Source organism: Sorex araneus, chromosome 1, assembly GCF_027595985.1.
Source record: "Sorex araneus isolate mSorAra2 chromosome 1, mSorAra2.pri, whole genome shotgun sequence".
Taxonomy (NCBI): Eukaryota; Metazoa; Chordata; class Mammalia; order Eulipotyphla; family Soricidae; genus Sorex; species Sorex araneus.
In genome coordinates this window covers 4,770,823-4,792,260 of record NC_073302.1, presented here as the reverse complement: position 1 = coordinate 4,792,260, position 21,438 = coordinate 4,770,823, and the positions used below count along the sequence as shown (strand labels likewise).

Below are 21,438 nucleotides of genomic sequence, written 5' to 3'. Positions count from 1 at the left end.
GGATGCGGCTGACCAAGGTCACAGTGGGCAGCACGGGGGCCCGGAGACCAGGACCCAGGTGTGATCCAGGACCCAGGGAGCAGGGGGTCCTGGCAGACCCCTTCGTGCCCCAGGCGTGTCAAGCCCCTGAGGAAATTGATTCAGAATGTAATCCTGGATTTGGCCACAAGGTGGCAGCACCTGGTCTAGCGCCACCCTGCAGGGGCTTCCCATCCTCTACCGCCCTCTGGTGGTGATGGGAAAACATTTCCAGAGACCCCACGGGAAAACTGAGGCAGGAGTAAGCTGCAAGCACCTCCAGCTTTCCAGCCTGAAGCCCTGGCTCCATCCCTGGGAGCCGACCCCCAAGCACAAAGGCAGGAGTAGTAGCCCCCAAACAACCAACAAACCTAGGCTGGTCCTCAGGACTGGAAACCCCACCAGACACACACTATGCCCATTAGGCAGATGAGGAAACTGAGACGGAAGCATTGCTACTCAAGAGTCCCCGTGTCTGCATGCCTGGTGCCAAGGTGATGAGAGAGCCAGCTGAGCCCCAACACTCATTAGCCTGCGTGAGCTGGTCACCCCCACCACCTGGCTCCATGGCCCACTGCAGAGGTACCCACACGTGTGCAGTCACACACTGCGCCCCCGTGTGGCCAGAGCTGCATACTACACCCCCACATGGACAAAGCTGCTCACTGACCCCCTCTGGCCAGAGCTGCACACAGCATTCCCTGCACGGGCAGAAACACACACTGCACCCGCCTGGGTCACCTCGGCTTTATTGTGAGCGCGACAGTCCGGGGCTCTCCGGAGGAGTGGGGGCAGGGAAGAGGCCTCCGCCCCACCCGAGGGAGTCCTGGGAGAGCCAGCACTGCAGGGCTCCGGGCAAGGGGTGCCGGGGACGAGGTGACCCTCCAGGACGGTCCGGGGGCCCAGGAGGGAAAGTGGAGCCTGACTCCACTTCCCAGGGCCCACCAGCACCAGAGCCCGGGGCCGGGGATAAGGCAGGGGTGAGCTCCTGACTCCGTGCAGTGCCCCCAGCCCTGCCCTGTTGCGGCAGCCAGTTTGTTCGTGGCCACATGGCCCAGCACGAGGCTCAGTCACCAGGGGCCTGTGCGATGGCCTTCTCCACCCGCAGGTACCAGGGCTGGATGCGGGAGTGTCGCATCAGGTCGTCAAAGGCCTCCAGGCCCTCCATCACCCGCAGCACGCCATACACCGCCTGGGACAGAGGGCACGGCCCATCACCCGCCTGAGGGACCCACTGGCTGGTGCTGAGTGTGTTTGTGCGTATGTATGAGCATGCATGTGTGCGTGTGTGTGCTGTGCACATGTGTACGCTCACGTGTGTTGTGTGTGTGCTGTGTGCATACTGTGTATGTATAAGCATGAGTGTGTTCTGTGTGCATGTGTGTGTACGTGTGTGCATATGTATAAGTATGCATGTGTGTTGTGTGTGCATGTATGTGCGCAAGTGTACATGCATGAGTGTGCTGTGCGTGTGCATGCTGTGTGTGCATGTGTGTGCATGTACAAGCACACATGTACTGCATGTGCATGTGTATGTCCTGTAAGTGCATGCTGTGTATGCGAGTGTGTGTGTGTGTGTATGAGCATGCATGTGTCTGTGTGCTGTGCACGTGTGCTGTGTGTGTGTGCACTTGCACGTGTACCGAGGGGGCTTGCTGGTCCTCTCGCCCCTCCCCGGGCACCAGCACCCCTAGTTCCCTCAGGGACACTCGGCCCGAGCCCCAGGCCTGACAACATGATCCACCCCGGATACTGGACCCAAGATGCAGCAGGGCCGGGGTTGGCTCAGCAGCCAAGTACACGCGTGTCCATCCCGCTAAGACAGGCACCGAAGCCAGAAAATGTGCCACCCCTAACCTCAGCGGGGCCCAGCCTCCCCCAAGCTGAAGGCCAGCGCGTGGGGCGGGGAGAGCCTGAGCCCCATGGACACTCCCCACCCCGGAGCCTGGATCCAGCTGTGCCTGAAGCCGGCCCTCCCCGGACCCTGACAAGGACCCAGGCGGCCTCACCGGGGTTTCCCTGAAGGCCTTGCCCGCGCTGCGGAGGGGCTGACGCTGAGGCCAAGGCTCTCCCTGCCCAGTCCCCGCGCTCACCAGATCCGCCAGGTTCGGCTTCTGGCCCCCCATGAAGGGCCGGTCCTTGCCCACGGCCGCCACCCACTTGTCGGCAGCCTCGTAGAGGTCCTCGCGGACGTCGTCCCGCAGGTGGTGCCTGCAGGGCGGGGGCGTCACGGGAGCCTCGGGCAGGCTCAGGGGGTCGGGGCCAGTCCGCTCCCCGGGGGTCCGGGGTTCGAGCCGGGGCTCACCTGCTTTTGAGCCGCTTGCTGATGAGGTACATGGCGGCGGCGCCCAGGTACTTGGCCAGGGCGCCCTCCAGCGCCCCGAAGCGGCCCTCCTTGACGATGTAGTCGAAGGACGCCAGGGCCTCGGCCGGCGTGCGGTACACGTTGGGGGAGATGAGGTGCACCAGCCAGTCGTCCGCCCACTGCCGCCACTTCATCTCCTCCCTGCGGCCAGGGCACCGCTGAGGCTGCTGGGTCCAGCCGGCCGCACCCCTCCCGGCAGCTGGGCCCGGGCCCGCCGCACCCCTCCAGGCAGCCTGACCCCCGGTCCCATCACATCCTCCGGACAGCTGGGTCCCGCCCCGCCGCATCACACCCTCCCAGCAGCTGGGCCCCCGCCCCGCTGCACCCCTCCCGGCAGCTGGGCCCCCGCCCGCCGCACCCCTCCAGGCAGCCTGACCCCCGCCCCGCCGCACCCCTCCAGGCAGCCTGACCCCCGCCCCGCCGCACCTCTCCAGGCAGCCGGACCCCCGGTCCCATCACATCCTCCGGACAGCTGGGTCCCGCCCCGCCGCACCCCTCCAGGAAGCTGGGCCCCCGCCCGCCGCACCCCTCCAGGCAGCCGGAACCCCCGGCCCATCACACCCCTGCGGAGAGCCAGGCCCCCCTCCCACTAGCCAGGTTCCCCCTCCCGGCGGCCGCGCCCACCCACTCACGTGCGCGCCTCCTTCCCGCCGTACATGCGCTGGGCCTCGCGCTCGTCCAGCATGAGCCAGTACTTGTTGCAGAACTCGGTCACCTCCTTGCCCTGCTCGTTAGTGGCCTTCATGGGGGGGTAGTAGCTGATGACGTCTTCCAGGGGCTGCCTTTAGGGGACACCCAGAGTCTCACCCACTCCCCTTCCCTGGGGCCAGGGGGTGGCGGGCCGGCGGGGGCGGGGCGCGGAAAGGGGCGCGGGGGAGGGACGCGCGGACCCGGAAGTGCGGGCAGCGGCACCCCCGCTCCGATAAAGGGGGCCAAGGCCGCGGGCCCCTTACCCTGACACCAGGTAGGTCCCCAGGGCGCTGATGATGACCGAGGAGTCGTTCAGCTGTTGCTGGAGGGGGAGAGGCTGGTCAGCCGGGAGGCGCCGGGGCTCCAGCCGGGCCTTTGGCGGGAGCTGGCCAGTGGGACCAGGCCTGGTTTGTCCAGCCCCGGGCTGTCCCCTGCATCCCATATCCCGTGCCCACTGCGCCCCCAACCCGAGGACTGTGCCCGAAGAGTAAACGCTTCTCTATGGCACGAGAGAAGCACAGAGAGGTCGAGGGGCGGTTCCCGCGCCACACAGCCTCACCCTGAGAAGCCCAGAGCTTGAGTGGCCACTACGGTCCCACACAGCCTCACCCCTGCACCACTCTGATTTCAGGATGTGGCAGGCGGGGTGGGAGGGAACTCCACCCGGCTTTGGCCCCATTAGTGCTTGGAGTTCGGAGGGTTAAGGGAGGAGTCTATATTTATTGAGCACCAACTGTATGCAGGCACGCCCGCGATCCTGCAGCCAAGGCTACTGACAGGGCCCCGCCGAGGGGCGCAGCACGACCCAGGCGGCGGGGGGCAGGCGGGGGGCGGGCGGGGGCAGCCGGGGGCTCACCAAGCGTTCCCCTTCCTGCGCCACCAGGATGGGCACTTTGCGGTAGGAGGAGAACTTGATCTCGGTCCTGCGCACGGGGTTCACCTCCACCACCTGGTAGGGCAGGGCGTGGAAGTCCAGGAAGGCGCGGACCTTGCTGCAGAAGGGACACGTCTTGTACTGGTACAGGGTCAGCTGCAGGCGGCCCGACAGGGAGAGCTGCGGGTGGGAGGGGGCGGAGTCTGAGGCCCCGCCCCGGAAACCCGGATCCCCCCTCTTCCCCTCCCCCCACCCCGCCTGGAAGACCAGGGCAGGGGGCGGAGGATGGCAGAACCGAGGGCCCGGGACAGTCCAGGCTCTCGCCCACCCCCGGGTCAAAGAGGAGTCCGGGTCTCTGCTCAGCGCTCCCCGGAGGCCCCGCGGACGCAGAGCGATGGTTCCCGCCGGGTGTGCCCAGCCCCGGGGTTCGGGGAAACCGTTCCGGAATAACTAGCCAATCGCCTGGCACTTGCCAGGGTGAAGTCCAGCTGCACCTCCAAAACGGGTGGTGGCCGCGCCCGGCCCTGGGATCAGGCAGGCGCGGCAGGAACAGTCCTGGAGCGAGGAGGGGGGGGGAGAGCACATTCCTAGGTGAAAGCCACGGCTGCAGGAGGGGAAACTGAGGCTGGGCGTGGGGGTGCGCAGGCAGCTGCGAGGAACGCCCCCTCCGTGCCGCGTGCGTGTCTGCGCCCCCACATCCGGGAAGACACTCAGAATCGGGTCGGAGCGACAGCCCAGCGGGCAGGACACCTGCTTGCACGTGGCCGACCCGGGCTCATCCCCCGCACCCCGCAGCGTCCCCACCGAGCCGCGCCGGAAGTCATCCCTGAGCACCGAGCCCAAGCACCGCCGAGTGTGCACAACCCGCCCCCCAAAAGGCTCCGAGGGGCCACGCCAGGCGGCGGCGGCAGGCTCGGATCTGAAACCCGGCCACTTCCCCAAGGTCACAGGCGCGGCGCAGGGACGGAGCTGACCCCGCGGGTGCCCGGGGAGCCTCAGGCCCGCGCCGGGGTCGGCCGCACTCACCTGCGCGGCGAGGCGCTCGGCTCGGAGGTCCTGGGCGCACAGGTGCCCCCGCGCCGTGTGGTACAGCCCCAGGGCGCCCCCCAGGGCCAGCGCCGCCGCCCCCAGGAACCGCGGGCTCCCCTTGCGGGCGGCGGCGGCGGGGTCCGGGCCTCCTGCCGCCCCCGCGAGCCCGGCCCGGCCCTGCGCGGGGAGTCCGGGCGGGGGGCGGCTGCCCAGCCTCCAGGCCAGCGAGCGGCCGGCCGGCCACAGCGCCCGCACGGCTCGGGCCATGGTCAATGCACCGGCACCGCGGGCGGGCGCGCGAAACCGAGAGGGCGCGCGCACGCCCGCCTTAAAGGGCCAGGCCGCGGTTGCCAGGGGCGACGGTGACGCCGAGCGGGGCGGAAGGTCCTCCCGGGAAAAGGCGTGCGAGCCCACAGCCCGGCTTCAAACACCGGTCCGAGTTGCTCAAGTCCTCCTGGGCTGTCTGGAAGCCCTTCGATGTCTCTGACTTCTGACCCTGGGGTTGTGACCGACGCGGGGGGACCCGGGCCTCTGAGCCGCAGCGTGGCCCAGGGTGTGTGACTAGTAACGTCGACTAATCACCCCCGCAAGAGGCTGAAGTGTCCGGGAAAGGTCCCGGCTTCGGATCCTTGACGGCCGCGGAAAGGGTGAGCGCCTGCGGCTCGGGCTTTTACTGCCCTCCCGCACAGCGGCAATGTTTCCCGAAACATAGAGATTTCTCTCCGTTTGGGGTCTCAGAAACCACGTGTCTCCGCGCCGGCCACGCGGGGGCGCGGGCTACAGACCCGGCGGCCCCCAGAGGCGGGGTAGGGCAGTCGGGGGTCCCGGCCTGCCCCCCGCGCACTGCCGGGCTCCCGCTCCCTGAAAGTGGAACCTGCAGGGCCCCGGCCTTTCCGCGCGCAGCTGTAGAACAGACCGCCCCGCGGCGGCGCCGCAAGGACGGGGAGGGGCGGGGCGGAGTCCGGAGGGGGCGGAGTCTGGAGGGGCGGGGCTATCCCCTTCTGCCGGGTGTGGAAACGCGAGACTTGGGCCGCGGCGAGAGTTGAGCGAGAGCCTGGGGGCGGTCTAGAAGTGGATGGGGCGGGCCAGCCCGCGCTCCTCTGCTGCGGGGCGGGGCCTCTGGCGCCCCCTAGCGTTCGGCCGCGTTCCACGGTCCCGAGGCCCTGGAGCGCCCCAGGCTTGAACCCGGACCTGGGCATGCAGGTGGAGGCGGGCGCGGAAGGCGAGCACGACGGCCCGGGAACGACCCGGGAGGGCTGCCGACGCGCCCGCCTGGGAAGGGGAGCAGGGCCGGGTGCGGGTGCGGCGGTTCCGCAGAGCCCGCCCGGCCTTGGGCCTCGGGGCGAGCACCAGCCCGTGGGTCCCCGGGAACGCAGTGGCTAGACTCGATCCGCGGCATCCCATGTGGTCCCCCAGCACCGCCAGGGTAATTCCTGAGTGCAGAGCCAGGAGTCTGAGCATCCCCGAGTCTGGCCCAAAAAGAAGAGAGAAGGGGCTGGAGCGATAGCGCAGCGGGGAGGGCGTTTGCCTTGCACGCGGCTGACCTGAGTTCCATTCCCAGCATCCCATAGGGTCCCCTGAGCACCGCCAGGGGTGATTCCTGAGTGCATGAGCCAGGAGTAACCCTGTGCATCACTGAGTGTGACCCAGAAAGCAAAAAAGAAGAAAGAGGGGCTGGAGCGATAGCGCAGCGGGGAAGGCGTTTGCCTTGCACGCGGCCGACCCGGGTTCGATTTCCAGCATCCCATATGGTCCCCTGAGCACAGCCAGGAGTGACCTCTGAGCATCGCCGGGTGTGACCCAAAAAGGAGAACAGCAGCAGAGAACCAGCCTGTAACGTGGCCAGGTTCTGTATTTGTCATTCTAGGTCAGGCCGTGAAGCTGGAGGGAAGCGTGGGGGGGGTGGGGGGGCACTTGCCCTGCTCATGACCAACTTTGTTCCCCAGCAGCTCGCCTTTCTCTGCCACCCCCAGAGCAGAGGCCACGCCCAGACTCCCATACAGACTATCCTTCCTGCCCCAGGGCCCGCCCCCTGGCCCGCTCCTCATTCTCCTGGCCTCCCCCTCCATGCTGCCCTGTGTCCTTTGCCGGGATTTCTCTCCCTCTTCCCATGCCCCTGGCTGCTGTTTTATTGTTCTTTTAGTAGGGTTGGTTTTATGATTTTCAGGGATGGGGCTTTTTTTTTTTTTTGGCTACACCCAGCAGTGCTCCCGTGGTGCTGAGGGGACCATATGGTATATTGGGGATGGAACCCAGGTAGGCTGCGTGCAAGGCAAGCGCCCTCCCCGTTGTACTATCGCTCCAGACCCTCCCTTGCTGCTGTTTGCAGTGACTGGCGCTCACAATCGCTAGCTTGCGATGCTCCGGTGCTTGCCCACCTGCTCCCAGACAGCCATGCTCCTGCTTATGGGCTGGGATGAGGCGAGGCCTTCCCTTGCAGGCAGGCGTTTTTTCTGTTTCCCCTAGCGGTGGCCCGGGGCTACTCCTGACTCTGCACTCAGGGACTGTGTGTGGTGCCGGGACCAAGCCACTGCAAGCCAGGGAAGTGCCTTAACCCCTCTCCGGTCCGCAGGCCCCAGGGAAGACGCTTGACCACTGAGTCATCCCCCCGGGGCCCTGCCCTGCCCCTTCTTTTTTGCTTTTTGGATCACACCCGGCAATGCTCAGGGGTTATTCCTGGCTCTGCCCTCTGCACTCAGGAATTACTCCTGGCGGTGCTCAGGGGACCCTATGGGATGCTGGGAATGGAACTCAGGTCAGCCGCGTGCAAGGCAAACGCCCTCCCCGCTGTGCTATCGCTCCAGTCCCTGCCCTTCCCCTTCTGCAGGTCCCCTCTCAGAATGGAGCTCTGGGGTTTCCCTTGCGCCTGTCCAGGCTCCCCGGACCCACCCTGTTGCCGCTTAGCCCTGGGGGTCATAACAGCCCAGCCCTTGGTTCAGAGTCGGCCCAGTACGGACCTCGGGGAGAGCGGGGGTGACTCCTGGCAGCCCCCCTCAATCCAGACCCAGAAACCCACCTGGCCGTCTGCCCCGCTGCCCCCTACTGGCTCTTCTCCCATAGCCCTCCCCCACCAGCTCTCCCCTCGGCCCAGCCCCACCCGCCACTTCTGCCGCTCCCTCTTTACGACCTTTACGACACCCCCTCCCCAGGCGTCCCTGCCCTCCCCAGTGCCACCAGCCCACCGAGTCCACCATGCTGGGGCTGCCGAGACAGCACAGCGGGGAGGGCGTTAGCCTGTTAATCCGTGTTCCATCCCCAGCACCCCGTACTGCCCCCCTGAGCCTGCCAGGAGTGAGCCCTGAGCACAGAGCAGTTGTGGACCCCCCCAAAAAATGCAAGTTATGCTGAAAGTCACAAGGTGACCTATATGTGCCTGTCAGCCAGCATCACTGCCAGGAGGGGCTGTGGGGGGCTGGGAGAGAGGTGCAGGGGAGAGGCAGGGAGGGCAGCCGACAGGCAGGAAGGGTCACGAATATGCTCACGTTCCCCGTCAGGAGCAGAATTCATCAAGAAGCAGGAAGGAGATGAAACCCAGCAGGGTGGGAGAGCCCGTCCTCAGGGGGCAGGGGAAGACGCCCGACACCCAGCCCGGTGCTGAGTCGCTCCCCAAGAGGCCAAGGGAGCTGGTGCGGGTCCCACACCTGGGTGGGTGCCCAGGGGCGTGCTGGGGGTGGGGCCATGGCAGCAGGTGGGAAACGGGGGCTTCACCTTCGACTGTCTGCATCAAACCCTAGGCCTTACATTAAGGCTGTATATAGTAGAAGAATATCCATGGCCAGAGGGGCTGGAGCGATAGCACAGCGGGTAGGGCGTTTGCCTTGCACGCGGCCGACCCGGGTTTGATCCCCAGCATCCCATATGGTCCCCTGAGCACCACCAGGGGTAATTTCTGAGAGCAGAGACAGGAATAACCCCTGTGCATCGCCGGGTGTGACCCAAAAAGAAAAAAAAAAGGATAAAAAATATCTATGGCCAGAAAACGGGCTAGGAGGACCGGTCAGTGGCTGGAACTAACCACTAGTGGAGGGGGGGCTGAGGTAGGTAAGAGAGAGGAGAGACCACTAGACTGGGAATGACTGCGCTGGATAAGCTCTGGCGGTTAAACGTAGGTAAGGGACATTCTTGATAACCTTTCAGTATCAATACTGCAAACCACAATGCCCAAAAGGAGAGGGGGGCCGGGGAGGGGAGGGAGGGAGAGAGAGAGAGAGAGAGAGAGAGAGAGAGAGAGAGAGAGAGAGAGAGAGAGAGAGAGAGAGAGAGAGAGGGAGGGAGAGGGAGGGAAAGGAAGAGGGAGAGAGAGAAGTGCCTGACATAGAGGCAGGCAGGGGCTGGAGGGGGTGATGGGAGGGGCCCTGGGGACACTGGTGGTGAGAAGTGCACACTAGTGTAGGGACGGGGCTTGGGACACTGTAGGACTGAAACCCAAGGTACGGCTCACAGTGACTCAATTAAAAAAGTTAAAAACAAATGGCTGAATAGATAGCAGTGCTCCTACATTATTAATCACGAATCACGAAATCCCCTTGATCGTCAATTTCTCGAGCAGCCTCAGTAACGTCTCCATTCGTCCTATCCCTGAGATTTTGGAAGCCTCTCTCTACTCGGCCTTCCCAACGATGCTGATGCCGAGTTGGAGGCTCTTTCAGGGTCAGGGGAATGAGATCCAGCTTGTTACTGGCTCTGGCATATAGATACACCATGGGAAGCTTGTGAGGCTGTCCCAGGTGGGCAGGAAGCTCTCAGTAGCTTGCGAGTTTCCCCCAGAGGGAGGAGTAGGCTATAAGGCATGGCTTCTGGGAGCTCGCTTTTAAGTCCCTGGATGTTGGCCGTTGATGGGATTATACACACCTGTGTTCCTCTGCGGTACCTTCATTCTTTAATACATTATTAAAGAAAAAAATAAAATAAAACACACACACAAGGGGCTGGAGCGATAGCACAGCAGATAGGGCGTTTGCCTTGCACGCGGCCAACCCGGGTTCAAATCCCAGCATCCCATATGGTTCCTTGAGCACCACCAGGAGTAATTCCTGAGTACAGAGCAAGGAGTAACCCCTGTGCATGGCTGGGTGTGACCCAAAAAGCAAAAAATAATAATAATAATCAAAATAAATAAATAAAATAGAACACACACAAAAAAAGTTAAAAACAAACAAAAACCCCCACCCCTGTGGGGCTTTGGTAGAAGCGGCCGCCAGGCCCTCTGGAACCTCCAAGGCTTTAAAAGGGGGTAACAGCTGCTGGAGGCTGGGGAACTCCGTGCCTTTGCCACTTCTCTGTGACTCTAACATTAAAAACACATTTGAAAAAAACAAAAGCACCTTGCATTGTCCCCAGGGAGAGCTGCAGTGGCTGTGCCGCCTGCTGTCTTCTGGAAAGATCTGTGACGCGAGTCCATTTCTGGGACGGCTGAAGAGTGATTGGACCTTTCTCGAACCCATTTGGTCGAGAAAGTTCTCTTAGCCTTTCACTGTAATGTGTGTGGGTGGGGGCAGCTGGAGGCGCTCAGAGGAACCCCAGGGTGTGAACCCGGAGTGTCTGCGTGAACCCCGGGCCCTTTGCACTACCCCCCGCCCGCCCCGCATCTCTTAACCTTTTACTATCTGGATCCTTATCCTTGTGTTCAACTCCTGCTCTTGTTTACGCCTCTTCTATTTGTTTGTTGTTGTTTCGGGTCACACCCGGCGATGCTCAGGGGTCACTCCTGGCTCTGCACTCAGGAATCACTCCTGGCGGTGCTGGGGGCCATATGGGATGCTGGGAATCGAACCCAGGTCGGCTGTAAAGCAAATGCCCTATCCCTTCTATCACTTGGCCCCTGGCGTTGTTTTTTGGGGGGAATTGTTGTTTTGCTTTTCACGGGTGGGGTGGCGGCACATCCAGTGATGCTCAGGGCTGACTCCTGGTTCTGTGCTCAGAGAGCACTCCTGGCAGAGCTCGGGGAATCCTAAATGGTGACGGGATTAGAGCCCGGCTGGCTGCGTGCCAGGCAAGCGCCCTCCCCACTGTGCTCTTGACCCCGGCATCGTTTTTTTTCGAGTTGCTCACCCGCAAGGTAGGCTCAGGCCCCCAAGATTCAGCAGGTGCCCGTCCCCACCTGCTGGCCCAGGGTCCCAGCCTGCTGCTGGGGAGATAGAAGCAGAGATAAGGTGCTCGCCTTTCAAATCCCGGCACCCCCTGAGGGCACGGCCAGGACCACTGCTGAGCTCAGAGCCAGGAATAGCCCCTGAGCACCCCTGGGTGAGGCCCCACCCCGAAAACAAAGAAGGGGAGAGACTGGCTCAGAAACAGGAAGAAGGCCGGTGAGGGCAGCAGATGGACAGCTGGCCCCTGGCCTGCAGTGTTGGATCAATAACGGGGTGTGATCTGTTGCCGTAACTGACCCACTGGGGAAATTCTCCGGCCTCTGTGGGTTGCAGAAGCCACGGGGCAGAGTGGGAACCTGCGTGTTGGGAAAGTGGGAGGGAGGGGCGGGGCGGAGGAGGGGGAGGAGTGATATCGCAGGTGGGGGGGAGGCTGAGTTCCTGCAGGGTTTGAGGGCTGCCCGGCCTGGGGTTGGGGGGCAGGCACCACCTAATCACCGGGATCACGGCAGCAATAAATATATTCCCAGGGCTGGAGGGCGTTTACCTTGCACACGGCCAACCTGGGCTCAGTCCTGGCATCCCCTTGGGTCCCCTGTGGGTCCCCTGAGCACCGCCAGGAGTGATTCCTAAGTGCAGAGCCAGGAGGAACCCCTGAGTACCGCTGGGTGTGGCCCATAAAAGAAAAAAAGAAAAAGGTGCAATCCTTAAAAAAAAAAAATGGTCCCTACAGAGGATTGGGGTGGGGGGCTCCCCCTGCAGCCCTGGAGACACAGGCCAGGGGCAGTCCAGGCGCTGTGTGGACTCGAGGCGCTGGGGGGCCGGGGAGGGTGCAGGTCTGCCCCTCAGGCCTCTCTTCAAGGCCCCACCTGAGAGCTGATTCCCACGGGTAACAATAAGGCCCCGCCCCACCATCCCCCCCTTCTCTCTGATGTCCGTGGGCCCCACGATGACTTATGTGACGTGGGGAGGACAAAGACGGTCACTTTCTCCCCATCCGCCTCTGCCACCCGGGACCCAGGGTCACTGGGGTCTTGGCTCCTAGAAAGGAGTTTCAGGAGTAGATCAACAGTGAAGTAAATAGATTTTATTTTGGAGGGTTTTTGAAGGTGCAGAGATGGAGAGAGAGAAAGAAAGAGAGAGAGGAGAGAGAGAGAGAGAGAGAGAGAGAGAGACAGAGAGAGAGAGAGAGAGTAACACGCTCAAGAGAGAGCCCGGGCTTCTCCAAGGGCGGAGAGACCCTGCACACACTTAGACAGGAAGGCATGGAGTCCACCTCTCGAGAGGGGAGATGCGGACGACACCTGTGCTCGGCCACGTGGGCGCAGGGAGCACCTGGGCCCGGGCAGCGCTTGCCCTTCCTTTGTCCGAGGCGGCCTTTACAGGCTCTTCTTGGGTTACCTTGTCAGCCTTAGGGTCCCCCCCAGGAGTTTTGTTGGCCTACATCCCATCGCCGAGAGCCTTTCCCTGTCTGCCCGTGGCCCCACCAGCAAAGATAAACCAGGCACACGTACAGGCAAAGGTCGGGGAGCCCCGGCTTCCACCCCTGGCACTCCCGGTGCCCCAAACACCACCAGGATTGACCCCTACCCCAAGCACCCCACTGGGAGTAATCCCTGAGCACTGCCACTGTGGCCCAAAATAACCCCAAAATGAGATGTGAGGTTGCTCGGACCAAATGGCGGCTGGGACCGAATAGCGACCAGCTGATGGGACAGTAACACCCTAGTGAGGAAGACAGGACTCGCGGCCCGCCCGGCGCCAGGCGGCCACGGGGCTGCATCCCTGCCTCCGAGCCCCCGAGCCCCTGCAGGTGGCGGGAGCCAGACCAGCGACTAGCCCTGGGTCCCTTTTCCCACCCAAGACACCTTAGAAACCTCCTTGGTCCCTCCCAGGGTGCGGCTCTACCCCAGCCTCACCCGAGGACACCCCAATAAACTCCCTGTTTCCTTCACTTCACTCATCTCTGTCCCTCTGTCTGCCAGACAGGGTTCCCCAATCTAGCGGAAAATAAGATGAAAGAAAGAAAATGCGTTTCACACTTCACGTGGTGTCTGGGATGGAACCCGGTCCCCCGCGTCACAGCCTGTGTTCCGTCCCTTGGCATACCCCTCACCACACACACACACACACACACACACTCACAGAAACACACATACTCTCACACACACACACTCTCACACACACACTCATACACACGTACTCTCACACACATACACATACTCATACACACACACACATACTCACACACACTCATACACATGTACTCTCACACACACATACACTCACACACACTCATACACACTCACAGACACACACACACTCACAGACACACTCATACATACTCATACACATGTACTCTCACACACACATACACTCTCTCACACACATACACACTCACAGACACACACAAACACTCATACACACACTCACACACACATACTCACATACACACTCATACACACTCACAGACACACACACTCATACACACTCACATACACACTCACAGACACAGTCACACACACACTCTCACACACACACACACACACACACACACCACACACTGCCAGGCAGGGTTCCCGGGGTCCTAGTGCCGCTGGCCAGGTCCTGTCCAGGTGTTCCTGCGGGTGAGCCGTTCAAGGAGGGGCTGAACTCTGCACAGGCTTCCAGGGGCCGGACCCAGGGGCTAGGCGGGATCATGAGGTGCTGGACCCCCAGAGGCCAGGTCAGACTCGGTCCCAGGGGCCTCTGGGAGAGCAGGCGGGGGGGGGGGGGGGCTCTGGAGCAGCCAGCGGCACCCCTGCTCAGGGGCAGGAGGTTCTGAGTTCCCGCACACAACTGTGGGTAGTTCTGAACCCCAGTGATAGCTCAGCGCGGAGGGCGTTGGCCTTGCATGCGGCTAACACGGGTTCGATCCCCAGAATCCCACTGTGTCCCTGAGCACCGCCAGGAGTGACCCCTGAGCACTGCCGGGTGTGGATCCTGGGGAAAAGCGGAGCCAGAGAACAGGCCAGCGGTCTGCATGGACAGGCCCAGAACCTGCAGGAGACGGGCCCTGCGCGGGTTTGGCCGGACCCCCAGAGGGGAGCACTGTGCGCTGGCCTCCTGGGTGCTCCGGGCTGCACGGAGCTGCGTCACAGCGCCCCCTACAGGGAGTGACAGGCAGGGCTGGGCAAGCCTCGGAGCAGCCAGAAATCCGGCATCCCATCCATCTCTGAGAGGATTGGGGGGCCAGAGCATGAACCCTCGTGACCCAGGACACTCCCGCCCTGACTTAAAATGGGGGGGGCTGTCCTGGGCCGGAGAGAGAGGACAGCAGGTAAAGCGCTCGCCTGGCAAACAGCTGACCTGGGTTCAGTCCCCAGCAGCACGCTGGTCCCCTGAGCCCCGCCGGGAGTGAGCCCCGAGCACAGCCAGGTGTGGCCCAAACCCCAGTCTCCAAAACTGGGGTGCCAGAGAGCTAGCTCGACGGGGACACAGGCTTTGCGTGCAGGAGGCCCTTGGTGATCTCTGGCTTCTGCCCCCAAGTACAGAGCCTGGGGTCGCCCCTGAGCACTGCCAGGTATGGCCCCAAAACAAGACAAAAAGTGGGGGGCTCCTTCCTCCAGTCTTTCCATACCACAGTCACTGCCCTCAGGGATACCTTGATACTCACTTTGGTTTGGGGGTGACACCTGGAAGTGCTCAGGGCAGAGTGTGATGGGGGTTGGGGGGCTCCAGTGCTTTGAGCCCTCTCCCCATACCTTTTTTGGGGGGCCATATTCTTCAGTGCTCAAGGGTTACTCCTGGCTCTGCACTCAGATTCCCCATGGCAGTGGGGGGGGGCATATGGGATGCCGGGGATAGAACCGGGGTCTGCCGCGTGCCAGGCAAGCACCCACCCGCTGTGCTATCACTCCAGCTCTCCCGACACCTCTTAAGTTCAGAGTGGCGCCCGGTGCAGCCACAGGTGGGGGGCACCCCCGAGGTGGTGGGGCCACCTGGAGCACCCAGCCATGCCCGCTTTCACTCCCTGCCCTTTCTTCCCCCAGAAAGTGGGCGAAGTCTGGGCTGCACCAGCAAACTCCCTCCCTGGCACCATCCTGCAGACCCCGCCCCTCCTGATGAAGTCCCCATATGGTGTGGTGCTCGGTGCTTGGTGCTCGGTGCTCAGAGCTTGTGGCCAGGCCTGCTGGGAGCCGGCCCAGGCGCCCAAGGCATGGCCAGAGATTATTCAAAGTAAAGGGCAAGGCCTTGCCCTGGCCCTGACCCGAAGCACCGGGCCGGCTTCCTGGGGAATGAGCTAGTTCCTGTCAGCCCCTCTGGGATGGTGCCAGCTGCCCCCCCAGCCCCACCAGCAGGAAGCTGAGTCTGGCTTCATCCCAGCCTGTGCTTGCACAGGGGGCAACCGGGCTGCAGGCAGCAGAGGGGACGCAGAGGGCCTGGTCTGGGGTACACGGGTGGCCTTCCCCCTGGGAGTGTCCACGGGCTGCCCCGCCCTCCTGGCCCCTCGGAGACCCAGGAAGCGCCCGGCCAGTTGGGCTGCCACATTCCCAACAGCATTGTGTGGGAGGGAGGGGCCTGAGGCCCGCGGGGCAGGGGAGAAAAGCCCCGGGGCAGCCCCAGAGCCCCAGAACCCCAAGCCACGCCCCTTCTTCCCTGCCCTCCGGCTGGTCCCTCCTTGCACCATTCGAATGGGGGGGGCAGGAGGGGGGGTGGAAATCTTGCCAAGTGTTTCCGCTCGGCAGGAGTTGCTGGGAGTTGCCTCACCCTTCCTGGATTTGGCAAAGGGTGAATCACCCGCCCTGAGTGGCTGGGGTCCAGGCGGGGCCCCATAAATAGGGCTCCCCAGGCCGGCTCCCGCACTGCCCGCCTCCCCGCCCGCCCGCAGGACGCAGCCGCAGCGGCGACCATGCGCAGGTGTGTGCTGTGGTGGGGGCTCGCCCTGCTGGGGGCCCTGCAGGCCCAGGCCGAGCCCCGCCCCCCGCAGAACCGGATCCCGGCCCCGTCCCTGCTCAGGATCCCCCTGCAGCCCGACTTCGAGGACGACCAGGTGAGAGGCCGGTGGGCGGCGCCAGGGAGGAGAGGGGGATGGGGAGCCGGTGAGGGAGGTGAGGGAGGAGCCGCCCCAGGGGGGAAGGCACTTGCCTTGCGTTGCAGGTGGCCCCGGGTCTGGGTTCTGGCCCCTGCAGCCCCCTGAGCCCTGCCAGGAGTGGGCCCTGAGCACAGAGCCAGGAGTGAGTCCCACTGGACGTGCCCCCCGCAAAAAAAATAAATAATCCACAAAACCACAAAATAGTACAGACCATAAAAGGGAAGGGCGAAGGGGTGAGTCCTGCCGCACAAGTGCGGGGCCCTGAGTTTGACCCCCGGCCTGCACGGCTCCCCCAAGCCTCGCTTGTCAGGACCCTTTGCAAAACTTTTTAATAACGGGGTGGAGGGAGCAATGGACATCGGGGAAGGGAGGCAGGGCAAGACTGGTGTTGGCATATTGTAAGCCCGAGACTCAACTACCAATAACTTTGTCCATCATGGTTCTTTGATTAAATTGTTCTTTAAAAATTTAATAGTCTTGGGGCTGGAGCGATAGCACAGCGGGTAGGGTGTTTGCCTTGCACACGGCCGACCCGGGTTCAATCCCCGGCATCCCATATGGTCCCCAAAGCACTGCCAGGAATGGTTCCTGAGAGCAAAGCCAGGAGTAACCCCTGAGCATCGCTGGGTGTGACCCAAAAAAGCAAAAATAAATAAATAAATAAATAAATAAAATAAATAAAATAAATAAAAATTTAATAGTCTTGGGGCTGGAGCGATAGCACAGTGGGGAGGGCGTTTGCCTTGCACGCGGCCTGCCCAGGTTTGTTCCCTGGTATCCCATACGGTCCCCCAGCACTGCCAGGTGTAATTCCTGAGTGCAGAGCCAGGAGGAACCCCTGGTGTGACCCAAAAAGCAAAAAAAAAAAAAGGGGGCGGAGGAAGCGTGGGACTTGGGGGACCCCTGACCCTCACTGAGGCTCAGCCTGTCCTTGGGGCCCTGATGTAACCTGCACCTCATGTCCCCCTTCGTCCCCACCTGAATCGGGCGTCCTCTGCGAGGGGCCCCCGAGTCCCCACAGCACCCGCTTTAGGACCTCCTTGAGGCTCCCTGCCCAGCGGGGCGCCCCTTCCTGCCAGCCCCAGTGCCCGGCGAGGCCCCGCTGCCCAGGGAGGGGTGCCCCGCGCTCAGCCCGCCCCACCGCCCTGCAGTTCCAGGGGAAGTGGTACGTGGTGGGCCTGGCGGGGAACAACGTCGACAGAAACGCTGAAAAGCAGACTAAGATGTATGCCACCGTCTACGACCTGGTGGACGACGGCAGCTACAACGTCACCTCCATCCTGCAGCGGTGAGCCCCTCTGCGGTGTGGGACGGCCCCCGGGCCACGAAGGAGGCTGACATCACAGCCAGGGCCCAAGGGAGGGAGGACGCCCCCTCCTGCCCTGTTGGAGTCGCTCACTCACTCATTCACTCACTCATTCATTCATTCATTCATTCATTCACTCAGTCACTCACCCATTCATTCATTCATTCACTCACTCATTCACTCACTCACTCACTCACTCACTCACGCACTCACTCACGCACTCACCCATTCACTTGTTCCCTCACTCAGTTCTTCAATCAGCAGTCCAGCACAAAAGCAGAACTAGGGGACAGACTGGCATCAGGAAACGGGCAGAGGGGTCACGGGGTCAGGCTGGGGCTGGGCCCTGGAGGAGCCCCCACCCAGGGGCCACACTGGCGGCCGCAGCGCCCAGCTGGAAGGTGGAAGGGCCCTGGGAAAGGGGGTGCAGAGGGAGAGGAAGGGGCCGAGGGGAGACGGGCCACTCACTCACGCTGGGCTCTGGCACCGGGAGTGCGGCTGCACAAGGAGCAGAAACAGGTTTGGGGAGCGGCTTCTGGGGTGTCCAGGTGCAGGGCGTGGCGCAGGTGAGGTGTCAGAGTTGGGGGAGTCCTGGACCCCGGGGGTGGGGGGAGAGAGGAGACCGGAGGGAGGGAATGCCAGGCTTGGGGCATCAGGAGACACCGGGCAGCGGGTGCTGAGGGGCCGAGCAGGCGGGCTGAGGGGGTGGGCTGTCTCGGGCCTCAGCATTCTGCCCCTCTGGGAGCACCCCCCCCGGGCCTGAATGCCCTCCCTCTCCCTCCCCCACCCTAGGGGCAAGCACTGTGATTTCTGGGGCAGAACCTTCGTGCCCAGCTTCCAGCCCGGCCAGTTCAACCTGGGCAACATCCAGAGTGAGTGCCGGGCGGGGGGGGGGGGCCCGGGTGGGGGCAGGGATGCTCTCCCTGGTGGGGGGCTTCGCGGAGATGCCGGCGTGGGGGGCTGCTTCCTCCCGCCCGGCTGGGCCAGCCACGCACTTGCCCCCCCCCACACAGACTACCCCAAGCTGCTGAGCTACACGGTGCGCGTGGTGTCCACGGACTACACCCAGACGGCCATGGTGTTCTTCAAGAAAGTGGGCAGGGACCACAGGGAGCACTTCAAGGTCACCCTCTACGGTGGGTGCTCGCCCTCACTCTCGGGGCGACCCTCTACGGTGACTCCGCCCCGCACTCTCGGGGCGACCCTTTGCAATGGGTGCTCCCCTATCATTCTCAGGATGAGCCTGTCTGGGGGGTGCTCCCCCCTACTCCCCAGGGGACCCTCTCTAGTGAGTGCTCCCCCCTCTCAGGGTGGCTGTCAGGGTCGGGGAGGGAGGATCGTCTCCCACCCACACCCCAAGGCCCAGTGGGGCTGCAGCTCTGCTCTGCTGGGGGGCCCTGGGTGCAGGGAGAGGGTGTCCCCGAGGGAAGGCGGTTCCCACGGTGCTCATGGGACATTTCTCGGCCACACACAGGGCGAGACAAGCTGCTGAGGCCCGAGCAGAGGGAGAAGTTCATCCTTTTCGCCAAATCCCTGGGTCTCAGGGACGACAACATCGTCTTTCCGGTCCCCATCGGTAATGAAGGGGGGGCGCACAGGTGGGGGCAGGGAGGAGAAACTGCACCCCTGCCCTGAGCTCAGATGCCCCTGGTCCCCACCCCAGAGCTCTGTGGCCCTGCGCCCCGGCAGAGAGCCGAGTTGTGTCAGGCGGGAAGAGGGGTAACAGGTCTCACTGGCCGGGGGGGGGCACCTCCCGCTAGTGCCCAGGTCCCCGCTGGCCAGAGCCACCTCCTGAATCTTCAGGTCACCCCCAGCTTGGTGTTGAGACCACTTTGCTCCCCAATGCTGAGGGGTGCCAGGGCCCCATGGGTAAGGCTGCACATGTGGCCTGGGGTGGCCCAAAGGGGGTGTCTGGGCCTCACTCCCTCCCTCTGGAGTCGGGGTACCCCCGGCCTACTCATGTCAGGTGTTTTCCCCAGCCCCCTTGAGGGGTTCTCGGGTCTGCTCCTGCTGGAGCCTGGTTCTCAGGGGTCACACCCCACCCCACCCTCTTTCTCCCCAGATCGGTGCATCGATAAGTAGTAAGAGCAGGGCCAGGCTGAAGGGAGCCCGGGGCCCACCTCTGGCCCCCACCTGTCTGCCCACCCGGCCCTGTCTCCCTCCCGCCAGCCACAGCCACACGCCACCACCGTGCTCCCAGCCCCGCGCAGCCCTCGGCGCTACTCACTGCCCCCCTCGCCCCAAAATGCTAAATAAACATTTGCCCCTACACCCCCGTCTGTTCCTTGACTCCTGGGCCGAACCAGAGAACAGGTCCCAGGGAGGGGGGCCCAAGACCCCAGCCCAGCCCTGACCCACACGCCCAATATGCAGTAACCTGTCCAGCACGGTTGGGGGGTGGGGCCGTGTGCACCCCCACACCTGACCCCTGGGTGCCTGTTCGTTCTGGTCCTACAGCCCTGGGCCAGCCAGGACGGGGGAGCTGGAGGGAACGAGGGGCTGAGGTGCTTCCGGGATCCTTGTGGAGATTCGAAACAAACATCCCTGGTGACTGGAGGCCAGAGGCTGTGCCGGGCACTGTCCCCAGGCTGCTGTTTTCCTGGGGCTCTTGCTGTGGGCCCTGCCCTGAGGAAGGTCAGGCAAGCGCTAGCCTTTGAGCTAAAGCAGGGGCTGGCCTGGGGAATGATGGTACAGTGCGCAGGGTGTTTGCCTTGCTCGCAGCTGACCTGGGTTCGATCCCTGGCATCCCCTAGGGTCCCCCGAGCACTGCCACGTGTGATTCTTGAGTGATGAAGTGGGAGTAACCCCTGAGCACTGCCGAGGGTGACCCCTCCAATGAAATGAAAGGGCACCCCAGGAAGGGGGCCCCTGCCTGCTCCTCATCCTTAGTGGGGTGAGGAATGAGGCTTTGATGGGTTCCAGTCCTCCTGCTCCCCTCCCCCTCCCCCTCTGCCCAGCATCAGACTGCAGCAGCCAGCTGATGGGGTTCAGGCCCAGACCCTGAAATTCCTTGGAGATGCTAGCCTTGGCGTGGGCCTCGCATGGTGCGGCCAGCCCTGCCCAGTTCTCCATGGGGTACAGACCAGTCTAAAACTAAGGAGTTACCTGCCAGGTCCCCCTGATGGGGACAGCCCCTAAATAAGGAGGACTGGGCTGGCTGTCTCCCTGGGCAGGGCTGGTTCTTGGGGAGTCTTACAGGGAACATGGCTTTTCACCAGCCCAGAGAGGATGAACCCCTGTCCCCGGATGGGCACAGACCTCGTGTCCAGAGGTGGAACAGAGACAGCAGAGCATGGGTCACTGATGTGGACACAAGGCATGGGCATCTTTCTGAGCCCTGGCTTGTCCCCTGAAGGACAGAGGGCCAAGGAGAAAGGCAGGCACAGGTGTGAGACCAGGGTTTGGAGTCATAATACAAAGCGTTTACCTTGCACAAACCGACCTGGGTTTAATCCTCGGCATACCATAGGGTCCCCTGAGCGCCACCAGAAGAGATCCCACTGCTGGGTGTGACCCAAAATATCAAAAAAACAAAGCAAAACATGTATTTTGTCCCCGCGGAGGAGTCGGCTACAACCTGGAGGTGCCCAGCCGCGGAGGATTAGTCTCTCCTGGAGAAGTCAGACAGTCTGGAGCTCGGGAGAGACTCTGTGCTAGGGAAGTGGGCGGAGTAATTGTGAGAAGGGAGTGGGCGGGGCCCTGGAGGAAGAGCCTGGAGGTGGGGCGGGGCCGACCTCTCTGCTTGCTTGGAGGAGAAGACAAGGGCGGAGCTCTGTCCTTGGGGGCGGAACCCAAGTGAGAAGAGGGCGGGGCTCCTGGAGGGAGGCGGGGCGGGGGCAGAACGCTCCGCCTGCGGATAGGGGAAGGGTGAGAATTGGGCGGGGCCGTGACCCGGACCTGGAGGCGGGATTGGAAGGCGGCCGGGGGCGGGGCCTGGGTCTGGAGGCGGGATTGGAAGGCGGCCGGGGGCGTGGTCCTTGCACCTCCCCTTTGGGG

The 21,438-nt window shown here is 63.2% G+C and overlaps 2 protein-coding genes across 3 annotated transcripts; one reads left to right on the top strand and one right to left on the bottom strand.

The window, feature by feature from the left end:
• Nucleotides 1-749: 749 nt before the first annotated feature.
• Nucleotides 750-5,270, bottom strand: PTGES2 (prostaglandin E synthase 2). Its single transcript, XM_004613483.2, has 7 exons — nt 4,974-5,270; nt 3,930-4,127; nt 3,337-3,395; nt 3,016-3,165; nt 2,324-2,524; nt 2,112-2,229; nt 750-1,210 (listed from the first exon to the last, which is right to left on the bottom strand). Exons 1-7 carry the CDS (start codon nt 5,241-5,243, stop codon nt 1,085-1,087), a joined length of 1,122 nt encoding a protein of 373 aa, XP_004613540.2. The 5' UTR covers nt 5,244-5,270; the 3' UTR covers nt 750-1,084.
• A 76-nt stretch (nt 5,271-5,346) lies between these two features.
• LCN2 (lipocalin 2) lies at nt 5,347-19,711 on the top strand. 2 transcript variants are annotated; one of them, XM_055124748.1, is made up of 7 exons: nt 5,347-5,623; nt 15,933-16,094; nt 17,288-17,424; nt 18,235-18,314; nt 18,456-18,578; nt 18,917-19,018; nt 19,505-19,711. In XM_055124748.1, exons 2-7 carry the CDS (start codon nt 15,954-15,956, stop codon nt 19,522-19,524), a joined length of 603 nt encoding a protein of 200 aa, XP_054980723.1. In that variant the 5' UTR covers nt 5,347-5,623; nt 15,933-15,953; the 3' UTR covers nt 19,525-19,711. The 2 variants fall into 2 exon arrangements, with proteins under 2 accessions (XP_054980723.1, XP_004613539.1); XM_004613482.2 differs by lacking the exon at nt 5,347-5,623 and having other exon boundaries at nt 15,755-16,094.
• The last annotated feature ends 1,727 nt before the right edge of the window (nt 19,712-21,438 follow it).

Excerpts from the sequence above, each read along its gene's own strand:
- PTGES2 (XM_004613483.2), bottom strand. The coding sequence starts at position 5,243 with ATGGCCCGAGCCGTGCGGGCGCTGTGGCCGGCCGGCCGCTCGCTGGCC. Across the intron at positions 4,128-4,973 it reads CCGAGCGCCTCGCCGCGCAG|CTCTCCCTGTCGGGCCGCCT; the intron begins GTGAGTGCGGCC and ends TCCCACCCGCAG. Across the intron at positions 2,525-3,015 it reads GGCGGGAAGGAGGCGCGCAC|GGAGGAGATGAAGTGGCGGC; the intron begins GTGAGTGGGTGG and ends CCCTGGCCGCAG.
- LCN2 (XM_055124748.1), top strand. The coding sequence starts at position 15,954 with ATGCGCAGGTGTGTGCTGTGGTGGGGGCTCGCCCTGCTGGGGGCCCTG. Across the intron at positions 17,425-18,234 it reads GTCACCTCCATCCTGCAGCG|GGGCAAGCACTGTGATTTCT; the intron begins GTGAGCCCCTCT and ends CCCCCACCCTAG. Across the intron at positions 19,019-19,504 it reads CGTCTTTCCGGTCCCCATCG|ATCGGTGCATCGATAAGTAG; the intron begins GTAATGAAGGGG and ends CTTTCTCCCCAG.